Source organism: Physella acuta, unplaced genomic scaffold (genome assembly GCF_028476545.2).
Source record: "Physella acuta isolate Inbredline_101_S28 unplaced genomic scaffold, ASM2847654v3 ptg000999l, whole genome shotgun sequence".
Taxonomy (NCBI): domain Eukaryota; kingdom Metazoa; phylum Mollusca; class Gastropoda; family Physidae; genus Physella; species Physella acuta.
In genome coordinates this window covers 173,063-199,967 of record NW_026732516.1, presented here as the reverse complement: position 1 = coordinate 199,967, position 26,905 = coordinate 173,063, and the positions used below count along the sequence as shown (strand labels likewise).

Here is a 26,905-nt window from a genome sequence, read left to right as displayed (position 1 = left end):
TTTACTTTTATGGTTCTAAGAAAACACATTGGCAATGTAATTAGAATTACCACCGAAAAACACGCTTTTCCCAGACGTCCGCGCCTAGAGAGAGTCTTTCCAGCATTCTCTATACTATAATTATAAAATTTCACCATCTGTTAACACCAAAAAACAAAAACAAAAAATAGTGATTTTGAGAAATCATAGACTAATTAGAAAATAATATAAATAATCTTAACATTTTTCTCTTTTAATTATGAAACTTAACATAGACTAATCAATGCGGTAGTAATAAAAAAAAAAGATTAACTTAAATTATTGAGTTAAATATATTTTCAAATTACCTCCCTTGAAAAAATTACCACAAAAAAAAGTTGAATTAATTAGTTTTTTCGACCTACTTTTGTGGAAATGTATCCATTTTTTCTAGGAATATAAACTAAAATGATATTTGACATTGATCTTTTTAATATGTTTTAGCAGTGTGCGTGTATTTAATATTCTCTTTACGTTATGCAAAATTGTACAAACAGTGGAAATTATAAAATAGCTCTTTGCCGCTATATAAACAAACCCTACTCTAATACATATAATAAGACACTGCGGTGCACTGAAAAGCACAGCGTGGTGCGCAGTTTACTTTTATAGTCCCAAAATCTATAGCGATGACGGACGGAAGGAAGGAAGGAAGGACACGCTCAGCCCGCTTATATTATAGATATATATAAATAAATATATATATATATATATATATATAAATATATATATATATATATATATATATATATATATATATATATATATATATTTATTTATTTATTTACATATATAATATCATATATCACACACACACACACAAACACACATACATATATATATATATATATATATATATATATATATATATATATATATATATATATAAATATATATATATAGATATATATATATATATATATATATATATATATATATATATATGTATGTGTGTTTGTGTGTTTGTGTGTGTGTGTGATATATGATATTATATATATAAATATATATATATATATATATATATATATATATATATATATATATATATATATATATATATATATATATATATATATATATATATATATATATATATGTGTGTGTTTGTGTGTGTGTGTGATATATGATATTATATATATATATATATATATATATATATATATATATATATATATATATATATATATATATATATATATATATATATATATATATATATATATATATATATATATATATATATATATATATATATATATATATATATATATATATATATATATATATATATATATATATATATCGCTTCTCTAGAACCAGTCACTTCTGACTCAGTTTGTTTAGATCTATAGATCTACACTTTTGTGTCCCAATACCATAATGACAACAAAAGTGTATAGCCTTATCTCCCACTGTTATTTCTCAACACTTTAATTCCACTAAGTTCTTAATTTAGAAATATTAAGGATATTTTAAATCCTTGTTGTGAAGCGATATATGTATATATTCTTAAATTGCAATTGCTGTATATACATATATTTATACGTACATTCATAAATTTAAATACATGTATGTTTACATGTAATCCTCACATAAATCTTGTACATATGAATGTCTTCTCATATATGCTATTTGTTGATTTAGATTCCTGCCTTTTGCAAATTTTGCTTAACATATTTGGACAGGGATTGCCATGCTTTCATTTAAAATTCAATTTGATTTTCTCATAATTCGCGTGTCAGTATGCAGTAATCAGAGCTAAAATTTAACCAAGGGAGTTTACCCGTGCAAGCACAAATTAATATTGAATTGTGTCCCTTTAATGTAATTTTGTTTTTTCCTATTTTTATCCGTGGTAGTAGTTGAACTTATTATTTTAAAATGTAGTTAGAATCAAATTGCAACGTCGTTAGTAAAACAAGATGGTCATTTCGAGATAGACTGAAAAATGTTACATTTATTTTACTCTCTTCTCTTCAATAAACTTTTTTAAAATACTTCTTGCAAAAAATTTCGTAGACTAATTAAAGGATGTCTGGAAATTTTAGTCACAATAAGCTTTAAAAGTCTATGTAATCATATTAGCTTTTAAAAAACAAATCTTTTAGAAATATGGCAAGCGATAAAATTATAGTTACATTTGTATTAATTAAAGTTGTTAAGGAACCATCAATTACAATCATTTTCATATTTTTGTATTGAATATAACCCGCTGAAAAGCCGTTTTGAATTATTTTATAAATTTCAAATATTTTTTTTAAAACCGCAACCCCTCCAGGGAAAGTAAAACAAACGAAAGTCACAATAATTCTTTTCCATGATAAAATACACAATAGCGGTGCATTGGGTTATAGCTTAGTAGTTTATTGATATTAAGTAATATAACATTCCCTATCAACACAACGCTCCGAAATCTACTAATGCAAATTAGAAATAAAAGTGTTTGCTAAATTATTATTACATTACTAGTAATTATTTGTTTGAATATTTCTAGCCTTAATAAATCTGGAAGTCATTTTGTACTTAATTTCACAAATGTTGTAAAATATTCAATTTTGGTTGGAAAAAAAATATGCTCTCTGGCAAAAATCATTTGGAATCAGCTTTTCAAAAATATTTTATATCCAAAGAGATGTTAATCTGTGTGTGGTGTGTTCTAGACACCAGAGGGGTGGTGATTCAGACGAGGTGGTTTAAACACTTTACTTTTAATACTTTGAACACCCCTTGAGAGGTAATCTAAACACCCCAATAAAACTGTTTGGACACCTTTTTCCAAGGTGTCAAAACTCGCGACCCACCCCACAAAACCGCATAACGTAAAAAAAATGTCAAATAGGAAACCTAACCAAGTAACGTTACAAAATATATCAAGCAGCAACCAAATCTCTAAAAGACAGATGTATGATGCGACATTGTTTTGTTTCCTCTAGGCCAATGACCTTCACCCTGCTGACATCAACGGTAAAGCTGACCCCTACCTGGTCATCCGACTGGGCAACAAGACACAGAACGATAAAGAGAGCTACATCTCCAAACAGCTGAATCCAGTCTTTGGCAAGTGAGTACTGGATACGTGGATAGTGGATAAGTGGGTGTTGGATAAGTGGGTCGTGGATACGTTGGTCGTGGATAATTGGATAAGTTCGTGGTGGATAAGTGGGTGGTGGTGTAAGTCCTTGTCTACCTATGATGTAGGTCCTGGTGACAATTCGTAAAGTCCATATGTTGGTATGTCTGTGTTCAAGTATCGCCAGTTCTGAATGACAGTCTAATATAGTTTGTCTGGGTCTGGGGCCTGGGTCTGGGGCGGGGCTTTGAAAAAAATCAAACAAGTGGACAACTCATGCTGCGGTCAGTTTCAAAAAATCAATCGCCTGAAATGTTTATCGATCTAGGGATTAACGAACGGTTTTGTTCGTGAATTGTTTTATTGATCAGGAAATGGGAAATGAAGGGGGTGAAGGGGGTCGGAAATGAGGGAACGAGATAGGGTAGGGTGGTGAGTCATCTGTTACGTCACATCGATGTCACGTCACGTCACACCGATGTGACCGTGACACTGCCGTGACACGCCTACAACAGTGACGTGATGGTGTGACCTAATGTTGACCGGCTGTGTGAACCGTTTGTGTGTCAGATAAACTGACTTCCTGATGGCAGATATGAGGGGGGGGGGGGGTCAGACATAAGTGGCGTCACGGGTTTTGAAGTTGTGACGATTTTCAACCCCCTCCCCCACCCAGTCACTTAAAACGTAACGCACATACACAACATATCATATCGAAAATCAAACTAATTTTTTAAAATATCTCGTATTTTTTAAAATTTATATTACAAGCAGAATAAAAGCTATAATGATAAACTACATCCCGTCTGCCCCCATGACACACAGTGTCACAAAAATCCAACCCAAAATGTATTCTTGGTGAATGTTTGTCAAAGATTTCTCCATACTGAAGCGAATGATTGTCTTAGTTTATCGATACTGTAGCGAATGATTGTCTTAGTTTATCGATACTGTAGCGAATGATTGTCTTAGTTTATCGATACTGTAGCGAATGATTGTCTTAGTTTATCGATACTGTAGCGAATGATTGTCTTAGTTTATCGATACTGTAGCGAATTATTGTCTTAGCTTCCTCAAACTGTAGCGAATGATTGTCTTAGCTTCCTCAAACTGTAGCGAATGATTGTCTTAGCTTCCTCAAACTGTAGCGAATGATTGTCTTAGCTTCCTCAAACTGTAGCGAATGATTGTCTTAGCTTCCTCAAACTGTAGCGAATGATTGTCTTAGCTTCCTCAAACTGTAGCGAATGATTGTCTTAGCTTCCTCAAACTGTAGCGAATGATTGTCTTAGCTTCCTCAAACTGTAGCGAATGATTGTCTTAGCTTCCTCAAACTGTAGCGAATGATTGTCTTAGCTTCCTCAAACTGTAGCGAATGATTGTCTTAGCTTCCTCAAACTGTAGCGAATGATTGTCTTGGTTTTCTCCTGGTGAAATTGTTTTTAAAGTTTCCTGTGCTCTGAAAAGACTTAGAGCTTGCCATCAATAATTCAAACCATTCATAAATACAAACGACATGTTTTCAACGATCAAAGCCGAGTTGGCTAACTAAAGAATGCAAATTATTTTACAATCTAAACAATCTAGGCATGCACGCCGTCTATGAAAAAACACCCATTTTTAAAGGCGCACTACCATAACAGTATTAAAGCGCGAATATATCAATACATTTAGAATGAACATTTATTGAAATTAACACCATCTAAGAACTCATACTATATCAGAATTTAATACATGTATAGAAAATAAACTCTACTAATAAATTAAGAAGGGAAGACATTGTTTAATGTGTCTATAATGTGTAACATTTTTATACAACAATCACTTCGACCCTTATTGAAGCTTTTGTTCAATGTTCAACAACTTGACGTGAACCACGTCTCCCTCTTTGTTCTATGTTCTGTTCCACTCGCCCGACATGCGCACCTACCTCCTCCAACCCCTCTCCCCACATTAATACCTCATCTGTTTAAGGTCGAAGTATTCTATCTTGAAAAAGTACAAGTTTTTTGTTGTTTTTTTTAATTTAAGATAATACCAATAGGGTATATAAATCTAGTTTTTTTTTTTACTCTAAACGATGCTTTTGGTATGCCATGCTTTATCGATAATGCCACCCTCTACTCTCCTCTAAACATACTCCCCCCCCCCCCCCGCCCCCCCCCCCCCTCCCCTAACAACACCACTACTTCATTGTGCATTTTTTCTTTCTGGCGACCTTGTAGCCCAAAAAACAATAACAATTAATTTTACAACCTGCAAGTCACGTGATGACCGTCAGTTTACGCGGGGAAACAAACATAAAGGCTTTAGTAATGAAGGTTAACACCAAATTTCAATTTGATATTAGAAAAAATTTAACTACCCCAAAAGTCTGTTCAAAAACACAAATAATCACATTTTTGTTGTTAAATTTAAACTAAGAAATCTTCGGCTGTTTGTTTAGTTTCACGAAGGTTACTACCACATAAAATTACGTAATTCATTTTAAACTAAGCTGACAGAGAGATTAAATTAAAATTTTCTAGAGGCCACATGAAAAAAAAAACTCATCTAGAATAAATTAGCGCCCACTCTACTTATGCAACTATCATAGAATATTCTAGCTGAAAAACACCACACTATGCTCACCTACATTTGAAATGATACATTCACACCCTCTACCAGACACATACACACATAATCATCAGCGTCATAATCCCTTAACAACATACAATACTTCATTCTAAAATGCCAAAAACTTATTGAAGCCAACTACATAAGCACTAACGTATTAAACTACTAGAATACCACTGTAGTTTATCGTACTACTAAGATAGCAACTTATTGTACTACTTCTTCTACTACAACTACATTCTTCATTGTTATATTTAGAGGATTTCGTCCAACACAAAATAGTATTACGTATCAACATGTCATGCGCTTGCTTCCTCGGCCTGTGTCCTTTGTCCACCCAAGAACAATCTGCACGGCAGCGGTTGTTTGCTTATGGTGTTTTCTTTCCTAGATGGGTTGCTGTCCACAGCTAGCGATGTCTCATCTGCCAGGGGATTCGAACTCGGGACTCTAAGACTTAGCAATCATACGCTTTCCAGTCTTCTCGATTGCACTACTAAAATACCTTTTTTTTTTCGTACTACTAATATACCACCAACTTATTGTAGGCCTGCTACCAAAATACAAATACTTACGACTACAAAATTATAATACTACTACAAAATTGTAATGAAAAATTAGACCAAAAAAAATATATTTAAAAATTCCTTTATATTTTATTGCAACTATTGTCAGGTATCTGAAAATCCTGTTTTCTCAGTAACTTTAGCCCCACTTTTTGTTTTGTTGGATGTTGGTTTCTTTTTTTTTTATTTTACGAGCGATTATAATTTTTTTTTTCTCCAAAGGTTATAAAACATCTCTTGACTGGTGTCAGTAAAAAAAAAAACGACTTTTCTACAAAAAAACACTGAGAGGTGAGGTGGGAGGTAAGGTGGGAGGAGAGGGGGAGGGTAGGTGGGAGGTGCCGGCTCAACGAACGAGAACAAGAGAAATGTGATACGTCACTAGTCCCTACCTGGACCGGCGTGACCGGCTTTACACACGGCACCGGCCTATGACACACCGGCTCCTGCAAACTTTAAAACAAACAATCCACCCCCCCTTTCCCCTTCCCCCCCCCCTCCCCCCTTCCCCTTACACACCCCCCCCCCCCCCTCCAAAAATAAAAAAACATTAACAAAGCTTTCTTTAAAATGACGACCAAACATGGGATGGGGATGGGATGGTAGTAAGGGAAGGGGTAGTGTAATCGTTGTTTTTTTTTTTTTTAATACAGTTCATGAAAGAAGAATTTTTTTTTAAATGTAGGGTGACTGAACAGCATGCCGTAAAAAAAAAAAAAAGAAGAGCCCCACCATTGTTGACCCGCCCGGGGAGGCGGCACTCTTTTGTGTGGTTTATGGCTTCACGCCGCTGGGCCCGCGCGAGAGGAGTTTTTATAATCTGTCCACGGGGCGAATCGATGGCTGCCCCGGGGTATCAATTACAGGCCCGGGCTGGTATCGGGTTCCCCGTGTCTCGTAGCGTCATCCGTCGCCCGGGAGACCGCCCGACCCCGGTCACGGCTGGGTGCCCACGGCCCCAAATTGCCGGCTTGCTAGGCCGCCGCGTCAATAGATGGTAGGACTGTCATTAGAGCCTCTAGGACGCCGAGAGATAAATCACAAGTTTTTGGCCGCGAGAAAATACGAGACGAGATTTCATGAATAGATTTGCTGTTTTTTTTTTTAAACACAATTTTTTTTTGGATAAGTTGAAATTTACATAGGAAGAAAATTGTCGTTAGATTTGTTTACCTAGAAGATTTTGATCGAATGTTTTGTTAAGTTTTTTTTTTCTTGGCGTGTAGCAGTTTTACGACGTGTAGTTAAAATTTAAAATTAAGAACAATTGTGTAATTTAACGGAAACGTTAGTAGTATATTAGGTCACTTTTGGGTCGCAGGCGCAGGCGCTGGGTGAGCAGGAGCAGGAGCAGGAGCAGGAGCAGGAGCAAAGGATATATAGGAAAATACTCCCCCAGCCTGGGACAATGACATATAGTAAAATACTCACCCACCAGGCGCAGCCTGCCGCAGCCTGGGACAATGAGATATAGTAAAATACTCCCTGGGGGAGCAGGAAGTACACCGACATATAGCAAAATACTCACCCATCTGGGTGAGGGTGGGTGAGCAGGTGGCGCAGCCTGGGACAACGAGATATAGGAAAATACTCACCCACCTGGGTGAAGGTGGGTGAGGGTGGGTGAGCAGCCTGGGACAATGAGATATAGTAAAATACTCACCCACCCTAGGGTGGGTGAGCAGGTGGGGGAGTAGGTCAGTAGGTCACCACCGGTGACCTTGTGACGTAATTAGTAACATTATGACGTAATCATTGACCTAGTTACGTAATTTTAATGTGTTTTTTAATTAGTTTTAATGAGTTTTTTAAATTTTAATTAATTTTTTACCTAGTTACGTAATTTTAATGTATTTTTTAATTAGTTTTAATGAGTTTTTAAATTTTTAATTAATTTTTATTATCGAGTTACGTAATTTTAATGTGTTTTTTAATTAGTTTTAATGAGTTTTAAAAATTTTAATTAATTTTTATAAACGAGTTACGTAATTTGATTATTTGTTTGAGTTTTTAAATTTTTAATTAATTTTTATTATCGAGTTACGTAATTTAATTACTTTGATTGTATTTTTATTTTGTTTAATTTGTTTGTTTACTTGTTGTTTAATTTAATTACTTTGTTTATATTGTGTAATTTTTATTAACGAGTTACGTAATTTGATTATTTGTTTACTTTTTAATTATTTTTATTTTGTTTATTTTTAATTTAATTTAATTTTATAATTAGTTTAATTATTATTAACGAGTTACGTAATTTGATTTTAATTTTTTTTAAATTTTTAAATTTTTTTTAAATTATTATTTTTTAAATTTTATTTTTAATTGTTGTTTACTTGTTGTTTAATTTAATTACTTTGTATAATTTATTTGTTTGAAATTCATTTTAATTAGTTTGCTTTTAATTTCTTTGTTGTACGCCGTTTGAAATAAAAGACTAACACTAGCGTGTACTAGAAAGTGTCATTGTGTATAACATCCATTTAACCACAGCTGTTACTTATTAGCGACAGCTTGTACTTATCGATCCGCCCGTGAGCCTCCCCGGCGCTCCCCGTGGTGCTTAATAGCGGACTCACTGAAGCGATCACAACAGGTAATTAATCGAAACCATTAAGTCCCTCTCCGCGTTAAGTGTGGCGACAGCTGGTGCTGTAATTAGTCACGGCTCTCGGCTTTTTTCATTAGACTTCAGCTGTACATGAACTATGTTCACATATCGTACGCCCGGTCATTCTTTGATCAAATTAAAAAAAATTGTTTCCACATGTCCTGCGAATCGTCCCTTGCTATGTATGAAAGATTAATGGTTGTAACTATTCGCTTATAGCGAGGGTCAGCGAAAACAAAAATATATTTAAGGGTCGGAATTTTCTTTCAACCACCGTTAAGTCAGGTTTTGAGACGAAACGAAGTCTCGGTAGGTTCGTGTTTTTTAATGGGCGACACGGCGACTTGATGCGTTGGTACGTAGGTATGCGGGGTTAAGGTTCTATAACTCTATATATTTAAATACGTTTTTTTTTTTTTTTTTTTTTTTATTCAAATGAGTTTACTCCCCCTAACGTAAGTACATGTAAAGAGGGATTTCCTATAGATCTGTAATGAATTAGGCCTTTTTGACTATGACTTGTTGCCCAGGTGTTGACATGATACGCTTTTTTGAGATATACATACACACACACACACACACACAAACACACACACACACACACACACATGCGCGCGCGCGCGAAATTCATACTAGGTCGGTAATGGCGGAGAGAACTTATAGGTATACATTATCATGGCGACAACAAAAGCGACTCTTATTTTATTTACATGAAAGCGTGTTTTCCAAAAAGTGTCACCATGCCATTGTCATTTTCGCAGCGGGGTTTATTTTAAGTGTACCCCGTGCACGGTTGTTTACATTTTAAAAGACGTGTCGCGTGTCTTCCCCTTACGGCTTCCCTAATAGAGAAACGAGAGGAAAGACAACTGTTCTAAAATTAGAACAGACTTGTCTACACACACGAGTATCGTCCCTTGTGAAAAAAAAAAAAAAAAATTCGCGTCAGATTCCTTAACTAAACAGTCAATTTCTTTAACAAGTTAAAAAATAATTTAGGAAGACAAGGGTTAACAACATTAGACGCTACCGTTTTTGTTTCCTGTGACGACAAGGCACAATACACTTTTGTATTTTATGTCTCAAGTAGAGGGTGGGATATTTTTTCTTTGTAAGCGTGTTGTAAACAATGGGTAGAGGAAGCGATTACTAGGTAAGAGGGGAGAGAACGTGACGTACATCGCGATATTTGAAAACATGGCGATGTTTAACCTCAACCAAAAAAGGCAATGAACCTAGAAGGAAGACGAATATATATCTTAGTCTTGCAGCAGATTACCTCCCCATGTTCGCTTTAGTATTACAGTTTTCATCAAACTTCTTTTTGACTTGAACTTCGTTAATTTTTAAGAAAGTTTACTTATACATAATACACTACGTCTAATGACAAGTTTTTATTTTTACCACTCAATGTATTTTCTTTTTCTATACCTTACATTGTCATCTTAATTTTTGATCACCTTAGTAAAAATTTGCTTAAGATTATAAACTTCAAGTTTTAAAAAACAACAACGTCGTGTCAAATGACACACCGTTTAAAATGTCTACATTTAAAGTTCACCAAAATAATGACGTAAAAACTAAATATCATATGACATTAGCATACATATCATTCAATCTAATCACTCTAAAGTACAAATCAATAATTTTTATTGATTAAGGGGCTGGGTGAGTTATTTTTATCACTATTCGCCCTTCCCCTTCCCTTTGTCCGCAACCCCTTTCCCCTTCTCCCATCCAACCTTGCGTCATCACACTAACCTCAATACCAACCGCTAGATACACAGACCGTACCACTACCCATTCTATTCCATTTAAGAGACAAAGGCTGTATGACAATCCTAAAGACAAATATTTATTCAACTAATATCACAACCCCTAGACACTACTCCAACAGACTGGGCTATGTAAGTTGTAGACGCCACTCCTCGTTGAATATCTCTTGCACCCTACCTACATCGACAACTTTGTCCGCCGCCCTCGCCCTATCCCTAAACACCCGCTTGATAAACACACCATACCACTACCCACACTATTCCCTTGGACAGACAAAGGACAAAGTAACAGACAAACATTTATCCCCCTTCGTTTACTGTCACAAGTGACAACGTTCCCATCCAACTCCGAAACATCCATGCCCCAATTTCGAAACCAACCTCGTTGAAAACTCCCCTGACCCTAGTTTAACTTTGCCTCACCGATTCCAAAACAGTCCTGTACCAAACATCCATGTACCAATTTTGAAACCTGTCTTGTTGAAAACAAAAAGACCGTCCCACTCTAGTGTAAACTCTACCCCGATCAACTCCGAAACAGGGATGGTCCTCGTTTGAAACCTGCCTCGGTGAAAACAAAATCCTTCCCACTCTAGTATAGACTCGGCCTCTAACACTTCAAAAACATCCCTGTACCAACTTTGAAACACAACTCGGTGAAACCCAAACTCCCCCAACGCTAGTTTAAACTCTTCCCTCATCACTTCAAAAACATCCCTGTACCAACTTTGAAACACGCATCGGTGAAACCCATACTCCCCCCGACGCTAGTTTAAACTTTACACCAATCGATTCCAAAACATGCCTGTAACAACTTTGAAACCGGCCTCGATGAAAACAAAAACCATCCCACCGTAGTATAGACTCGGCCCCTAACACTTCCAAAACATGCATGTACTAACTTTGAAATCACCCTCGGTGAAAACTTCACCGACCCTAGTATGGACTCTATACCTACCGAGTCCAAAACATGCATGTTCCGAGTTCAAAACCAACCTTCACCGACACTAGTATGAACTCGGCTACCAACAATTCCAAAACATGCATGTTCCGAGTTCAAAACCAACCTTCACCGACACTAGTATGAACTCGGCTACCAACGATTCCCAATCATGCATGTACCAACTTTCCAACCTGCCTCAGTGCTAACAAAATTCCCCGACCCTAGTATGAACTCGACTGCCAACAATTCCTAAACATCCATGTACCAACTTTGTAACCTGCCTCGGTGAAAACTTCACCGACCTTAGTTTAACTCTCCCTAACAATTCCAATGATGCATGTACGAACTTTGTAACCTGCCTCGGTTAAAACACCCCCGTCCCTAGTATGAACTCGGTTACCAACAATTTCTAAACATGCATGTTCCGAGTTCAAAACCAACCTTCACCGACACTAGTATGAACTCGGCTACCAACAATTCCTAAACATGCATGTACCAACTTTGCAACCTACCTCGGTGTTAACAAAAACTCCCCTGACCCTAGTATGGACTCTACACCTACCGATTCCAAAACATGCATGTTCCGAGTTCAAAACCAACCTTCACCGACACTAGTATGAACTCTAGCCCTACCGATTCCAAAACATACATGTTCCGAGTTCAAATCCAACCTTCACCGACCCTAGTATGAACACGGCCCCTAACAATTCCAAGGATGCCTGTACCAACTTTACAACCTGCCTCAGTGTTAGCAAAACTCCCCGACCCTAGTATGAACGCGACTGCCAACAATTCCTAAACATGCATGTCCCAGCTTTGTAACCTGCCTCGGTGAAAACTTCACCGACCCTAGTATGGACGCTCTACCTATCAATTCTAAAACATGGATGTATCAACTTCGAAACATCCCTCTGTGTTAACAAAACTCCCGCGACCCTACTATAGACTCGACCCCTAACGATTCCAAAACATGTATGGTCTAGCTTCGAACCCTGCCTCGGTGAAAACGTCACCGACTCTAGTATGAACGGTGCCCCTAGCCAACTCCAAACCTTCCCTGGGCACCCGAATAAAAAATAACTCACCCAGCCCCTTAATCAATAAAAATTATTGATTTGTACTTTAGAGTGATTAGATTGAATGATATGTATGCTAATGTCATATGATATTTAGTTTTTACGTCATTATTTTGGTGAACTTTAAATGTAGACATTTTAAACGGTGTGTCATTTGACACGACGTTGTTGTTTTTTAAAACTTGAAGTTTATAATCTTAAGCAAATTTTTACTAAGGTGATCAAAAATTAAGATGACAATGTAAGGTATAGAAAAAGAAAATACATTGAGTGGTAAAAATAAAAACTTGTCATTAGACGTAGTGTATTATGTATAAGTAAACTTTCTTAAAAATTAACGAAGTTCAAGTCAAAAAGAAGTTTGATGAAAACTGTAATACTAAAGCGAACACGGGGAGGTAATCTGCTGCAAGACTAAGATATATATTCGTCTTCCTTCTAGGTTCATTGCCTTTTTTGGTTGAGGTTAAACATCGCCATGTTTTCAAATATCGCGATGTACGTCACGTTCTCTCCCCTCTTACCTAGTAATCGCTTCCTCTACCCATTGTTTACAACACGCTTACAAAGAAAAAATATCCCACCCTCTACTTGAGACATAAAATACAAAAGTGTATTGTGCCTTGTCGTCACAGGAAACAAAAACGGTAGCGTCTAATGTTGTTAACCCTTGTCTTCCTAAATTATTTTTTAACTTGTTAAAGAAATTGACTGTTTAGTTAAGGAATCTGACGCGAATTTTTTTTTTTTTTTTTCACAAGGGACGATACTCGTGTGTGTAGACAAGTCTGTTCTAATTTTAGAACAGTTGTCTTTCCTCTCGTTTCTCTATTAGGGAAGCCGTAAGGGGAAGACACGCGACACGTCTTTTAAAATGTAAACAACCGTGCACGGGGTACACTTAAAATAAACCCCGCTGCGAAAATGACAATGGCATGGTGACACTTTTTGGAAAACACGCTTTCATGTAAATAAAATAAGAGTCGCTTTTGTTGTCGCCATGATAATGTATACCTATAAGTTCTCTCCGCCATTACCGACCTAGTATGAATTTCGCGCGCGCGCGCATGTGTGTGTGTGTGTGTGTGTGTGTGTGTTTGTGTGTGTGTGTGTGTGTGTGTATGTATATCTCAAAAAAGCGTATCATGTCAACACCTGGGCAACAAGTCATAGTCAAAAAGGCCTAATTCATTACAGATCTATAGGAAATCCCTCTTTACATGTACTTACGTTAGGGGGAGTAAACTCATTTGAATAAAAAAAAAAAAAAAAAAAAAACGTATTTAAATATATAGAGTTATAGAACCTTAACCCCGCATACCTACGTACCAACGCATCAAGTCGCCGTGTCGCCCATTAAAAAACACGAACCTACCGAGACTTCGTTTCGTCTCAAAACCTGACTTAACGGTGGTTGAAAGAAAATTCCGACCCTTAAATATATTTTTGTTTTCGCTGACCCTCGCTATAAGCGAATAGTTACAACCATTAATCTTTCATACATAGCAAGGGACGATTCGCAGGACATGTGGAAACAATTTTTTTTAATTTGATCAAAGAATGACCGGGCGTACGATATGTGAACATAGTTCATGTACAGCTGAAGTCTAATGAAAAAAGCCGAGAGCCGTGACTAATTACAGCACCAGCTGTCGCCACACTTAACGCGGAGAGGGACTTAATGGTTTCGATTAATTACCTGTTGTGATCGCTTCAGTGAGTCCGCTATTAAGCACCACGGGGAGCGCCGGGGAGGCTCACGGGCGGATCGATAAGTACAAGCTGTCGCTAATAAGTAACAGCTGTGGTTAAATGGATGTTATACACAATGACACTTTCTAGTACACGCTAGTGTTAGTCTTTTATTTCAAACGGCGTACAACAAAGAAATTAAAAGCAAACTAATTAAAATGAATTTCAAACAAATAAATTATACAAAGTAATTAAATTAAACAACAAGTAAACAACAATTAAAAATAAAATTTAAAAAATAATAATTTAAAAAAAATTTAAAAATTTAAAAAAAATTAAAATCAAATTACGTAACTCGTTAATAATAATTAAACTAATTATAAAATTAAATTAAATTAAAAATAAACAAAATAAAAATAATTAAAAAGTAAACAAATAATCAAATTACGTAACTCGTTAATAAAAATTACACAATATAAACAAAGTAATTAAATTAAACAACAAGTAAACAAACAAATTAAACAAAATAAAAATACAATCAAAGTAATTAAATTACGTAACTCGATAATAAAAATTAATTAAAAATTTAAAAACTCAAACAAATAATCAAATTACGTAACTCGTTTATAAAAATTAATTAAAATTTTTAAAACTCATTAAAACTAATTAAAAAACACATTAAAATTACGTAACTCGATAATAAAAATTAATTAAAAATTTAAAAACTCATTAAAACTAATTAAAAAATACATTAAAATTACGTAACTAGGTAAAAAATTAATTAAAATTTAAAAAACTCATTAAAACTAATTAAAAAACACATTAAAATTACGTAACTAGGTCAATGATTACGTCATAATGTTACTAATTACGTCACAAGGTCACCGGTGGTGACCTACTGACCTACTCCCCCACCTGCTCACCCACCCTAGGGTGGGTGAGTATTTTACTATATCTCATTGTCCCAGGCTGCTCACCCACCCTCACCCACCTTCACCCAGGTGGGTGAGTATTTTCCTATATCTCGTTGTCCCAGGCTGCGCCACCTGCTCACCCACCCTCACCCAGATGGGTGAGTATTTTGCTATATGTCGGTGTACTTCCTGCTCCCCCAGGGAGTATTTTACTATATCTCATTGTCCCAGGCTGCGGCAGGCTGCGCCTGGTGGGTGAGTATTTTACTATATGTCATTGTCCCAGGCTGGGGGAGTATTTTCCTATATATCCTTTGCTCCTGCTCCTGCTCCTGCTCCTGCTCCTGCTCACCCAGCGCCTGCGCCTGCGACCCAAAAGTGACCTAATATACTACTAACGTTATATTATACCAACAAATTTTGTAACCAAAAGTCCATTCTTTAACGAATTTTTAAATAACGCATCAAGTTAAACTGGCCTTTTTTAATCCGTGAAATGGCTTCAATAATCAAACTCAGGATAAAGACACACTTCTGTAGAATAACGCAACAAAAAGCCACTTTTATCTGGCCATATCATCATTGTCACAAATAGCAATGTCGTCCTTGTCGTAATAATACTTAACTTTAGCATTTAAAAAAAAATGATAACCACATACAGTAACAAATGTTTGTAAAAAAAAAAAGTTTAGATAAAAATTACCGTCCGCATGAAACATCATATAGTCCCAGTCTCTCTTCCTTTTCCTTATAATATGTTTACAGTAGTGGATCATACATCTAGTCCCACGTGCAGACGATTTCACGGTTGTCGCCAGCTCAGCAAGGGTCCCGTACAATTTTTCTATGACCGGAGTGTTTTAGTGCCAGACCGTGCCTGTTGGTACCAAGGGCAGTCTTGTGGAAAATGTTCGCTGTTTTTCTGGGCAGTACCACAAGGGGATGTCACTCTGAGATCAACTTGCGTTTTCCAGAATTTGTTATGCCTCCTTCTATTGTGGTCTGTTCTGGGTCTGAAGGTTACACGTTGGTCGTGGTGGTTCAGCTTGTGGTTGGCTACGTGTTTGTTGTAGATGGGGTGGGAGTTAGACCATCTGTTGAATTGCGGTTTTTAATCGTTCTTTCATCTGCTGATTGATATCTTTCACTTTTACTGTCAAGATCGATATCCACGGTTGACATCCATATCCACTGATGAAATCCATATCCACTCTCTCAACATCCACATTCAATCTCAACATCCATATTCAATCTCAACATCCATATTCAATCTCAACATCCACATTCAATGTCAACATCCACATTCAATCTCAACATTCACATTCAATGTCACATTCATATTCATTCTCAACAGCCACATTCAGTCTCAACATCCACATTCAATCTCAACATTCACATCCACTGATGACATCCACATCCACTGATGACATTCACATCCACTGATGACATTCACATCCACTGATGACATCCACATCCACTGATGACATCCACATCCACTGATGACATTCACATCCACTGATGACATCCACATCCACTGATGACATCCACATCCACTGATGACATTCACATCCACTGATGACATTCACATCCACTGATGACATCCACATCCACTGATGACATCCACATCCACTGATGACATCCACATCCACTGATGACATCCACATCCACTGATGACATTCACATCCACTGATGACATTCACATCCACTCTCCCTACATCCACGCCCACTCTCAACATTCCCTGACTCTACACCTTATAACCTTATAACCATATGACCTTATTACCTTACGACCTTATACTAACGTCATCACCTCTGACAAAACAAAACAAACTGTCTCTCTTAACATTACAATTACATTCATTGGTCAACTGTTTGTCCCCCCCCACCCCCCCCCCCCCCCGTCTCGTGCAGGTGCTTTGAAATGGAAGCCACCTTCCCCATGGAATCCCTCCTGACGGTCCAAGTCTACGACTGGGATCTCATTGGGGTCGACGACCTGATCGGTGAGACCAAAGTTGACCTTGAGAATCGATACTACAGCCGGCATCGAGCCACGTGTGGTCTGGCACACAAGTACGAGCTGTGAGTATTCGAACTTTTTAAATAATCGATTACATGTTACTCTCTGAGGTATGTAAAGTGTTTACACTGTGAGAGTGGGATCGAATCCAAACTGGGAGAGTAGAAAGAAATACATGAAAATCTAAAGAATTATATGAGTATCTTTTAAACTTATGATACTTACCCACACATACTCATAACCCATACATTATCGTAACACATCCATTAGCATAACACACACTTTATAATTACCCATATATTACCATAACCCTTGTATTAATTTTATCTACATATATCTATAACCAACACATCACCATATTACACACATTAATGCTATCTACACATATCTATAACCTACACTTTACCATAACCCACATATTAACATACCCCACACTGTATCGTTACCTTCATATAACCATAACGCTTACATTACTATAACTCACATAGGATCATAACCCATATCTTTAACACAACCTCAAAATTGCCTTAACCTACAATTAACCATAATCCACGCCTTCGTTTAATCCACACATGACCATAACTAACACACCACAGTGACATACACATACCACATCAACTTAACCATAACCATAACCCATACCCCTAAACCCCTACACCACCCCACAGGCACGGCTACAACGCGTGGAGAGACCCCCAAAAACCCACCCAGATCTTGGCCAAACTGTGTAAAGATGGTAAAGTGGATGGCCCACACTACCAGCCTGGGAAGGTGCGGGTGGCCAACAGGATCTTCACGGCCCCTGTAGAGATCGAGGATGAGAACGGTATTGGCCAACTGGCCTTCGTTTGTCTATTCTGTAGAGATAGAGGATGAGAACAGTATTGGCCAACTGGCCTTCCTTTGTCTATTCTGTAGAGATCGAGGATGAGAACGGTATTGGCCAACTGGCCTTCGTTTGTCTATTCTCGCCATTTTGTCCCCGTTTATTTGTCGTGTTTAGAATCGTAATTAAAAATCAGCAGGACAAAATCGATTTTTTAAATCTACTTTCACTACTTTAAAAATTACCATTTCGAACCTTTCAATCCATGAGGCAGTTAAAGTAGAGTTCACGTGCTTCAGTTACTTCGGCATACTAAGTGATAGTGTGATTAACACTATGCCCAGCCGCCTTTACTTTCCGTATTGTGCGTCAGGTACTCATTAGAGCTGGGTGGACTCAGGTACATTGTACGGGATCGACCCCGAGATCCTTAACCCTAACCCTGTCTCTTACTGTTGCATTGAACGAAAATTTTAACCCTTAACTTGAACCTTAATGCACATTTTTTCCAGCTATATTTGATATCGCAGTGTTTTCATAAGAACTTTCAAAAATAAAAATATATTTTTTCAAAACAGATAATTAATACATAGTGCTATAAAACATTTATGAAAAGGAATGTTTGTGTATCTTGTACTATCACTTGGGCCTTTTGGTAATGAGGAATGTTGGTTTTTTTCTACGGCACAAGTTAATCAGAAATCATGTTATTACTGTTATTACCAATAAAGTATGATGGTGCTTTAGTTTCATTAAAATGACGTAGAATTGACACTTGTTCTGTTTACGAAGTAGATAGTGACTAGCTTTATGATGATGAAGTTGGGTGGCACTTTTGTTCTGTGTTAATGAAGATTGGTGGTACATTTTATTCTGTGTTAAAGAAGTACTATGTGTTGTGACCTGAACAGTACCACACAACACTATGACGGCACTGTTGCAGAGGCGTAGCGAACCTTCCCGGCGCCCGGGGGCAAACTTTCAATTTGGCAAATTTTTCAAACTTTGATTTGCACCCCCCCCCCCTCAAACTTTTTCGATTTGCACCCCCACCCCTCAAACTATTTATAATGCAAAAATGCAGCTAAAATGACATTTTAATTGTTTTTTTTTAAACCCATTTTGGCGCCCCCCAAGGTCGGCGCCCGGGGACATATGTACCCCCCTGAACCCCCCATCGCTACGCCTCTGCACTGTTGTTATATGTTGATGAAGTGCTGATGGTACTTTTATTGTATGACACCAGGGGTGAAGAAGGCGACAGACGAGCACCTGGCTCTGGCTGCCCTCAACAACTGGAGCGAGATTCCAAAGGTCGGCTGTCATCTGGTGCCAGAACATGTGGAGACCAGGCCGTTGTTCCATCCTGAGAAGCCAGGGATAGAGCAGGTGAGAGGTTGGGATAGGGCAGGTGAGAGGTTGGGATAGGTGGGATAGAGCAGGTGAGAGGTTGGGATAGGTGGGATAGACAGGTGAGAGGTTGGGATAGGTGGGATAGAGCAGGTGAGAGGTTGGGATAGGTGGGATAGACAGGTGAGAGGTTGGGATACAGCAGGTGAGAGGTTGGGATAGAGCAGGTGAGAGGTTGGGATAGGTGGGATAGAGCAGGTGGGATAGAGCAGGTGAGAGGTTGGGATAGAGCAGGTGAGAGGTTGGGATAGAGCAGGTGAGAGGTTGGGATAGGTGGGATAGAGCAGGTGAGAGGTTGGGATAGGTGGGATAGAGCAGGTGAGAGGTTGGGATAGGTGGGATAGAGCAGGTGAGAGGTTGGGATAGACAGGTGAGAGGTTGGGATAGGCAAGTGAGAGGTTGGGATAGGTGGGATAGAGCAGGTGAGAGGTTGGGATAGAGCAGGTGAGAGGTTGGGATAGAGCAGGTGAGAGGTTGGGATAGGTGGGATAGAGCAGGTGAGAGGTTGGGATAGAGCAGGTGAGGGGTTAGGATAGAGCAGGTGAGAGGTTGGGATAGGCAGATGCAGATACACTGGTTGAGAAACAACATTAAAGATATCTCTCGCCATTGTGAAATATCGAGTTAATTATTTAATTTTTTTTCTTCTTTTTGTTTTTCTTCCTGATGGTCAAATACTTGACAAATGTCTCCACCCCCAGGGCAAGCTAGAGATGTGGGTCGACCTGTTCCCCATGGACATGCCCGCCCCAGGGCCGCCCGTCGACATCTCCCCCAGGAAACCCAAGAGGTAAGTCAGGCGTGTCACGTACACAGGGTAACATGACTTAAGTCATGTCATATACACAAGCTAGCATGACTTAAGTTATATATACACAGGGTAACATGACTTAAGTCATGTTCAATACACAAGCTAGCATGCCTAAAGTCATGTTATATACACAGGGTAACATGACTTAAGTCATGTTCAATACACAAGCTAGCATGCCTAAAGTCATGTTATATACACAGGGTAACATGACTTAAGTCATGTTCAATACACAAGCTAGCATGACTTAAGTCATGACATTTACACAAGCTAACTTGCATTTCCTTTCAAGCAGCTTTTCGAAGGAGTGGATCCATGTCCATCGTCCGTCCCCCCCCCCCCCCCCCCCCCCCAACTCGGACGAGAAATTAAAAATAAGTATTAAATACATACTTTAACCAGTGTCCCTCCACCTTCCCGGAAACGTGTGTGCCACACCCCCCCCCCCTTGAAAATTTCAAGTCCCTCCCTCCGGAGGAAAATGTCTGGAAAAAAAAACACCGCCACATGACTTACTAAATGACCAAGCTAACAAAAGTCATATTTACCCAACTCCTGTTCAAACTACGAAGCAGACGCGACTAAATTCAGGTCTTCAATAATTACAAACTTTTGGATTTTTTTCTTCCGAGGTTTTAGTTTTGGTTTATCTATGGTTTCATCCATTTATGACGTCCACAAGGGAGGGGGGGGGGAGAGAGGGGGGGGGTGGTCGAAAGTGAAAGCATGTGGACGTCAAAAATGGATGACCCCTTTAGGCCTATAGGCAATGCGAATTTTTTTTTTAAATGAAGCGTAGCAGATACGGTGCAGAAGTTAACTCAAATTTCACCAACAAGTACACATTGTCAATGTAAGAACTCTAAGGGCTAAGTCTATTTTAAACCATTTCCCGCCCCCCCCCCCCTCATCCACACACTGCCAGCCAGACGCAGCCAGCAGCTATGCAATCTGTTGCTAGGCAACGGTGATCCTTATGGCGCTAAATTTTCCTTTAACAAAACTGAAGTTCGACGATTTTCATCAGCAGAATTGATTCTTCGGTAACGCGATACTTTTCATTAGAAAAAATTGCAGCTTTACGGTTTTAAGCTTTTGATGAACAAATTCGGTTAAACAATAACAAGCCTCTATGATGAACAGAATCAATCAGTCACTCGATACTTTTTTTCAACGGAATCGGTGTTGACGATACTAGGCTTTTGTAAACAGAATCGGAGTTGACGATATTAGGTTTTTAGCAAACAGATTTAAAGTGAGAAGATAAATGAGATATCGATACGTAGGACTGAAGCTGTTGGACAATAAATCAGTGACATGCTAATATTTTATGATCATAAAAATTCGAATACGTTCTCGATCTTGAATTGAACGAGGGTAAAACAATTAACACTGGAGCAATTTTGAAGTACACTTAAGCTCATCAGACGTCCGGTGTAGCTAGAAATATCCAACGTACAGTTAATGCGACCTGTTCTATAATGTTTGTCATCAAAAGCATTGCTGCATCCTTGGTGAAATTTGATAGATTATTGAACTATAAATAAATACTTAAAGACACAGTTTACCTGTTGAACTGTGAAGTATCCAAACTTTTAGATTTTCAACATGTTCTGTTCTATCGTGTCTCACTTTTGTGTCTCACTTTGATGGCTGACTTTCTTACCACACTTTACGACCTCACGACACATTTCTTCAAGATCCGGTCATTAGTTGACCTCGGATGTAAAGAACGGTTTAATGTGGTCGGTAAACTTCAAACTATATAATCAACAGCTGTTGGGTTTAGAGGATGAGCTTCAACTTCATCATGCATCATTGTATCATATTTGTCCCCAACTACGAACTAAGATTTATCCTATTTGTCACCAACTACGAACTGAGATGTATTATATTTGTCCCCAACTACGAACTAAGATTTATCCTATTTGTCCCCAACTACGAACTGAGATGTATCATATTTGTCCCCAACTACGAACTAAGATTTATCCTATTTGTCCACAACTACGAACTGAGATGTATCATATTTGTCCCCAACTACGAACTAAGATTTATCCTATTTGTCCACAACTACGAACTGAGATGTATCATATTTGTCCCCAACTACGAACTAAGATTTATCCTATTTGTCACCAACTACGAACTGAGATGTATTATATTTGTCCCCAACTACGAACTAAGATTTATCCTATTTTTCCCCAACTACGAACTGAGATGTATCATATTTGTCCCCAACTACGAACTAAGATTTATCCTATTTGTCCACAACTACGAACTGAGATGTATCATATTTGTCCCCAACTACGAACTAAGATTTATCCTATTTGTCCCCAACTACGAACTGAGATGTATCATATTTGTCCCCAACTACGAACTAAGATTTATCCTATTTGTCCACAACTACGAACTGAGATGTACCATGTATTATCTTTGTCACTAGTTACGAACTGCGAAATATCATGCATCACATTTGTCCCCAGCTACGAACTGCGATGTATCATGTAATATCTTTGTCCCTAGTTACGAACTGCGATATGTGTTACATTTGTCCCTAGTTACGAACTACAATGTTTATTAAATTTGTCTCTAGTTACGAACTGCGATGTATCATTTATTATGTTTGTCCCCAGCTACGAACTAATGTGTATTACATTTGTCCCTAGTTACGAACTGCGATGTTTATTACCTTTGTCCCCAGTTACGAACTGCCATGTATCATTTATTATGTTTGTCCCTAGTTACGAACTGCGATGTATCATGTATTATCTTTGTCCCCAGCTACGAACTAATGTGTATTACATTTGTCCCTAGTTACGAACTGCGATGTTTATTACATTTGTCCCCAGTTACGAACTGCCATGTATCATTTATTATGTTTGTCCCTAGTTACGAACTGCGATGTATCATGTATTATCTTTGTCTCCAGCTACGAACTAATGTGTATTACATTTGTCCCTATTTACGAACTGCGATGTTTATTACATTTGTCCCCAGTTACGAACTGCCATGTATCATTTATTATGTTTGTCCCTAGTTACGAACTGCGATGTATCATGTATTATCTTTGTCCCCAGCTACGAACTAATGTGTATTACATTTGTCCCTAGTTACGAACTGCGATGTTTATTACATTTGTTCCCAGTTACGAACTGCGATGTATCATGTATTACATTTGTCCCCAGTTACGAACTGCGATGTATCATCTGGAACACCGACGACGTCGTGCTTGAGGACGACGCCTTCTTCACGGGCGAGAAAATGTCGGACATCTACGTCAAGGGCTGGATCAAGGGATCGGAGGACATGCAATCCACGGATATTCACTACAGGTGGGTGGTGGATAAACATATGTGTAATACATGGATATTCACTACAGGTGGGTGGTGGATAAACTAATGCAATCCACGGATATTCACTACAGGTGGGTGGTGGATAAATATATGTGTAATCCACGGATATTCACTACAGGTGGGTGGTGGATAAACTAATGCAATCCACGGATATTCACTACAGGTGGGTGGTGGATAAACTAATGCAATCCACGGATATTCACTACAGGTGGGTGGTGGATAAACTAATGCAATCCACGGATATTCACTACAGGTGGGTGGTGGATAAACTAATGCAATCCACGGATATTCACTACAGGTGGGTGGTGGATAAATATATGTGTAATCCACGGATATTCACTACAGGTGGGTGGTGGATAAACTAATGCAATCCACGGATATTCACTACAGGTGGGTGGTGGATAAACTAATGCAATCCACGGATATTCACTACAGGTGGGTGGTGGATAAACTAATGCAATCCACGGATATTCACTACAGGTGGGTGGTGGATAAACATGTATAATCCACGGATATTCACTACAGGTGGGTGGTGGATACATATATGTATAATCCACGGATATTCACTACATGTGGGTGGTGGATAAACTAATGCAATCCACGGATATTCATTACAGGTGGGTGGTGGATAAACATATGTGTAATCCATGGATATTCACTACCGGTGGGTGGTGGATAAACATATTTGTAATCCATGGATATTCACTACAGGTGGGTGGGGTTAAACTAATGCAATCCATTTGATATTCATAACAGGTGGGTGGTGGATAAACGTATGTGTAATCCATGGATATTCACTACAGGTGGGCGGGGGTAATACATGCAATCCACGGATACATAGGTGGGTGGTGGATAAACTTGTACAATCCACGGATATTCATAACAGGTGGGTGGGGTCTAAACTTTGTGTAATCGTCTGATATACAGGTGGGGATTAAACCTAATGTAATCCATAAATACACATGTGGGGGGTTAAACTTCATGCGATCCGTTGGTATTCATTACTTCGTTACAGGTGGGGTAGGGGGGCGAAATCAGAAACTATCCACGGATATTCATTACAGGTAGTCATTAAACTCAATGTTACCCGTATATTTCAGACAAAAAACAATGTTTTATACCGTATCGAAGTAGCATTTCTGTAGCCTGTTACAGATAGTAAATCAGAAACATACCAGCCATTACACAGCGCTTAAACTTGTCCATACCCATGTGCAACATTTTTTGCTCTATCCGTCTACTGGCCGCCGAAATGTGATCGTTTGGGAGATAAAATTCCGGACATGCATGAGTGATCTCATTCAGCCCGCCTTTGTTATTTTTGGCAGAGCCGCCTTGCAGACGTTGTTTTAATCACGTGATTTTTTTTTTGTTCTTTCACACCTGAGGTTGACGCCAGTCGATGACGCCAGTAGGACAGATTTGGGTGACGCCAGTAGGACAGATGACGCCAGTAGGACATATGACGCAAGTAGGACAGATGACGCCAGTAGGACAGACTTGGATGACGCCAGTAGGACAGATGACGCCAGTAGGACAGATGACGCCAGTAGGACAGATGACGCCAGTAGGACAGATGACGCCAGTAGGACAGATGACGCCAGTAGGACAGATGACGCCAGTAGGACAGATGACGCCAGTAGGACAGATGACGCCAGTAGGACAGATGACGCCAGTAGGACAGATGACGCCAGTAGGACAGATGACGCCAGTAGGACAGATGACGCCAGTAGGACAGATGACGCCAGTAGGACAGATGACGCCAGTAGGACAGATGACACCAGTAGGACAGACTTGGATGACGCCAGTAGGACAGATGACGCCAGTAGGACAGACTTGGATGATGCCAGTAGGACAGATGACGCCAGTAGGACAGATGACGCCAGTAGAACAGCGCCAGTAGGACAGATGACGCCAGTAGGACAGATGACGCCAGTAGGACAGATGACGCCAGTAGGACAGATGACGCCAGTAGGACAGATTTGGATGACGCCAGTAGGAAAGATGACGCCAGTAGGACAGAATACGCCAGTAGGACAGAACACGCCAGTAGGACAGATGACGCCAGTAGGACAGATGACGCGAGTAGGACAGATGACGCCAGTAGGACAGATGACGCCAGTAGGACAGAACACGCCAGTAGGACAGATGACGCCAGTAGGACAGATGACGCCAGTAGGACAGATGACGCCAGTAGGACAGATGACGCCAGTAGGACAGACTTGGGTGACGCCAGTAGGACAGATGACGCCAGTAGGACAGATTTGGATGACGCCAGTAGGATAGATGACGCCAGTAGGACAGATGACGTCAGTAGGACAGATGACGCCAGTAGGACAGATGACGCCAGTAGGACAGATGACGCCAGTAGGACAGATGACGCCAGTAGGACAGATGACGCCAATTGGACAGATGACGCCAGTAGGACAGACTTGGGTGACGCCAGTAGGACAGATGACGCCAGTAGGACAGATGACGCCAGTAGGACAGATGACGCCAGTAGGACAGATGACGCCAGTAGGACAGATGACGCCAGTAGGACAGATGACGCCAGTAGGACAGATGACGTCAGTAGGACAGGTGACGCCAGTAGGACAGATGACGCCAGTAGGACAGATGACGCCAGTAGGACAGATGACGCCAGTAGGACAGATTTGGATGACGCCAGTAGGACAGACGACGCCAGTAGGACAGATTTGGATGACGCCAGTAGGACAGATGACGCCAGTAGGACAGATGACGCCAGTAGGACAGATGACGCCAGTAGGACAGATGACGCCAGTAGGACAGATGACGCCAGTAGGACAGATGACGCCAGTAGGACAGATGACGCCAGTAGGACAGACTTGGATGACGCCAGTAGGACAGATGACGCCAGTAGGACAGATGACGCAAGTAGGACAGATGACGCCAGTAGGACAGATGACGCCAGTAGGACAGATGACGCCAGTAGGACAGATGACGCCAGTAGGACAGATGACGCCAGTAGGACAGATGACGCCAGTAGGACAGATTTGGATGACGCCAGTAGGACAGACTTGGGTGACGCCAGTAGGACAGATGACGCCAGTAGGACAGATAACGCCAGTAGGACAGATGACCTCAGTAGGACAGATGACGCCAGTAGGACAGAATACGCCAGTAGGACAGATGACGCCAGTAGGACAGATGACGTCAGTAGGACAGATGACGCCAGTAGGACAGATGACGCCA

The 26,905-nt window shown here is 39.2% G+C and overlaps 1 protein-coding gene across 3 annotated transcripts in view; it reads left to right on the top strand.

Annotated features, from left to right (window-relative positions):
- Positions 1-26,905, top strand: part of LOC131954443 (otoferlin) — a gene marked incomplete at its 5' end in the record, with an annotated part of 146,620 nt that overhangs the window by 81,624 nt on the left and 38,091 nt on the right. For all 3 annotated transcript variants that reach the window (XM_059318116.1, XM_059318115.1, XM_059318114.1), the window contains 6 exon segments: positions 2,952-3,079; positions 17,190-17,360; positions 17,967-18,124; positions 19,371-19,513; positions 20,236-20,324; positions 23,525-23,671. In XM_059318116.1, the coding sequence (XP_059174099.1) occupies positions 2,952-3,079; positions 17,190-17,360; positions 17,967-18,124; positions 19,371-19,513; positions 20,236-20,324; positions 23,525-23,671 (836 nt within the window).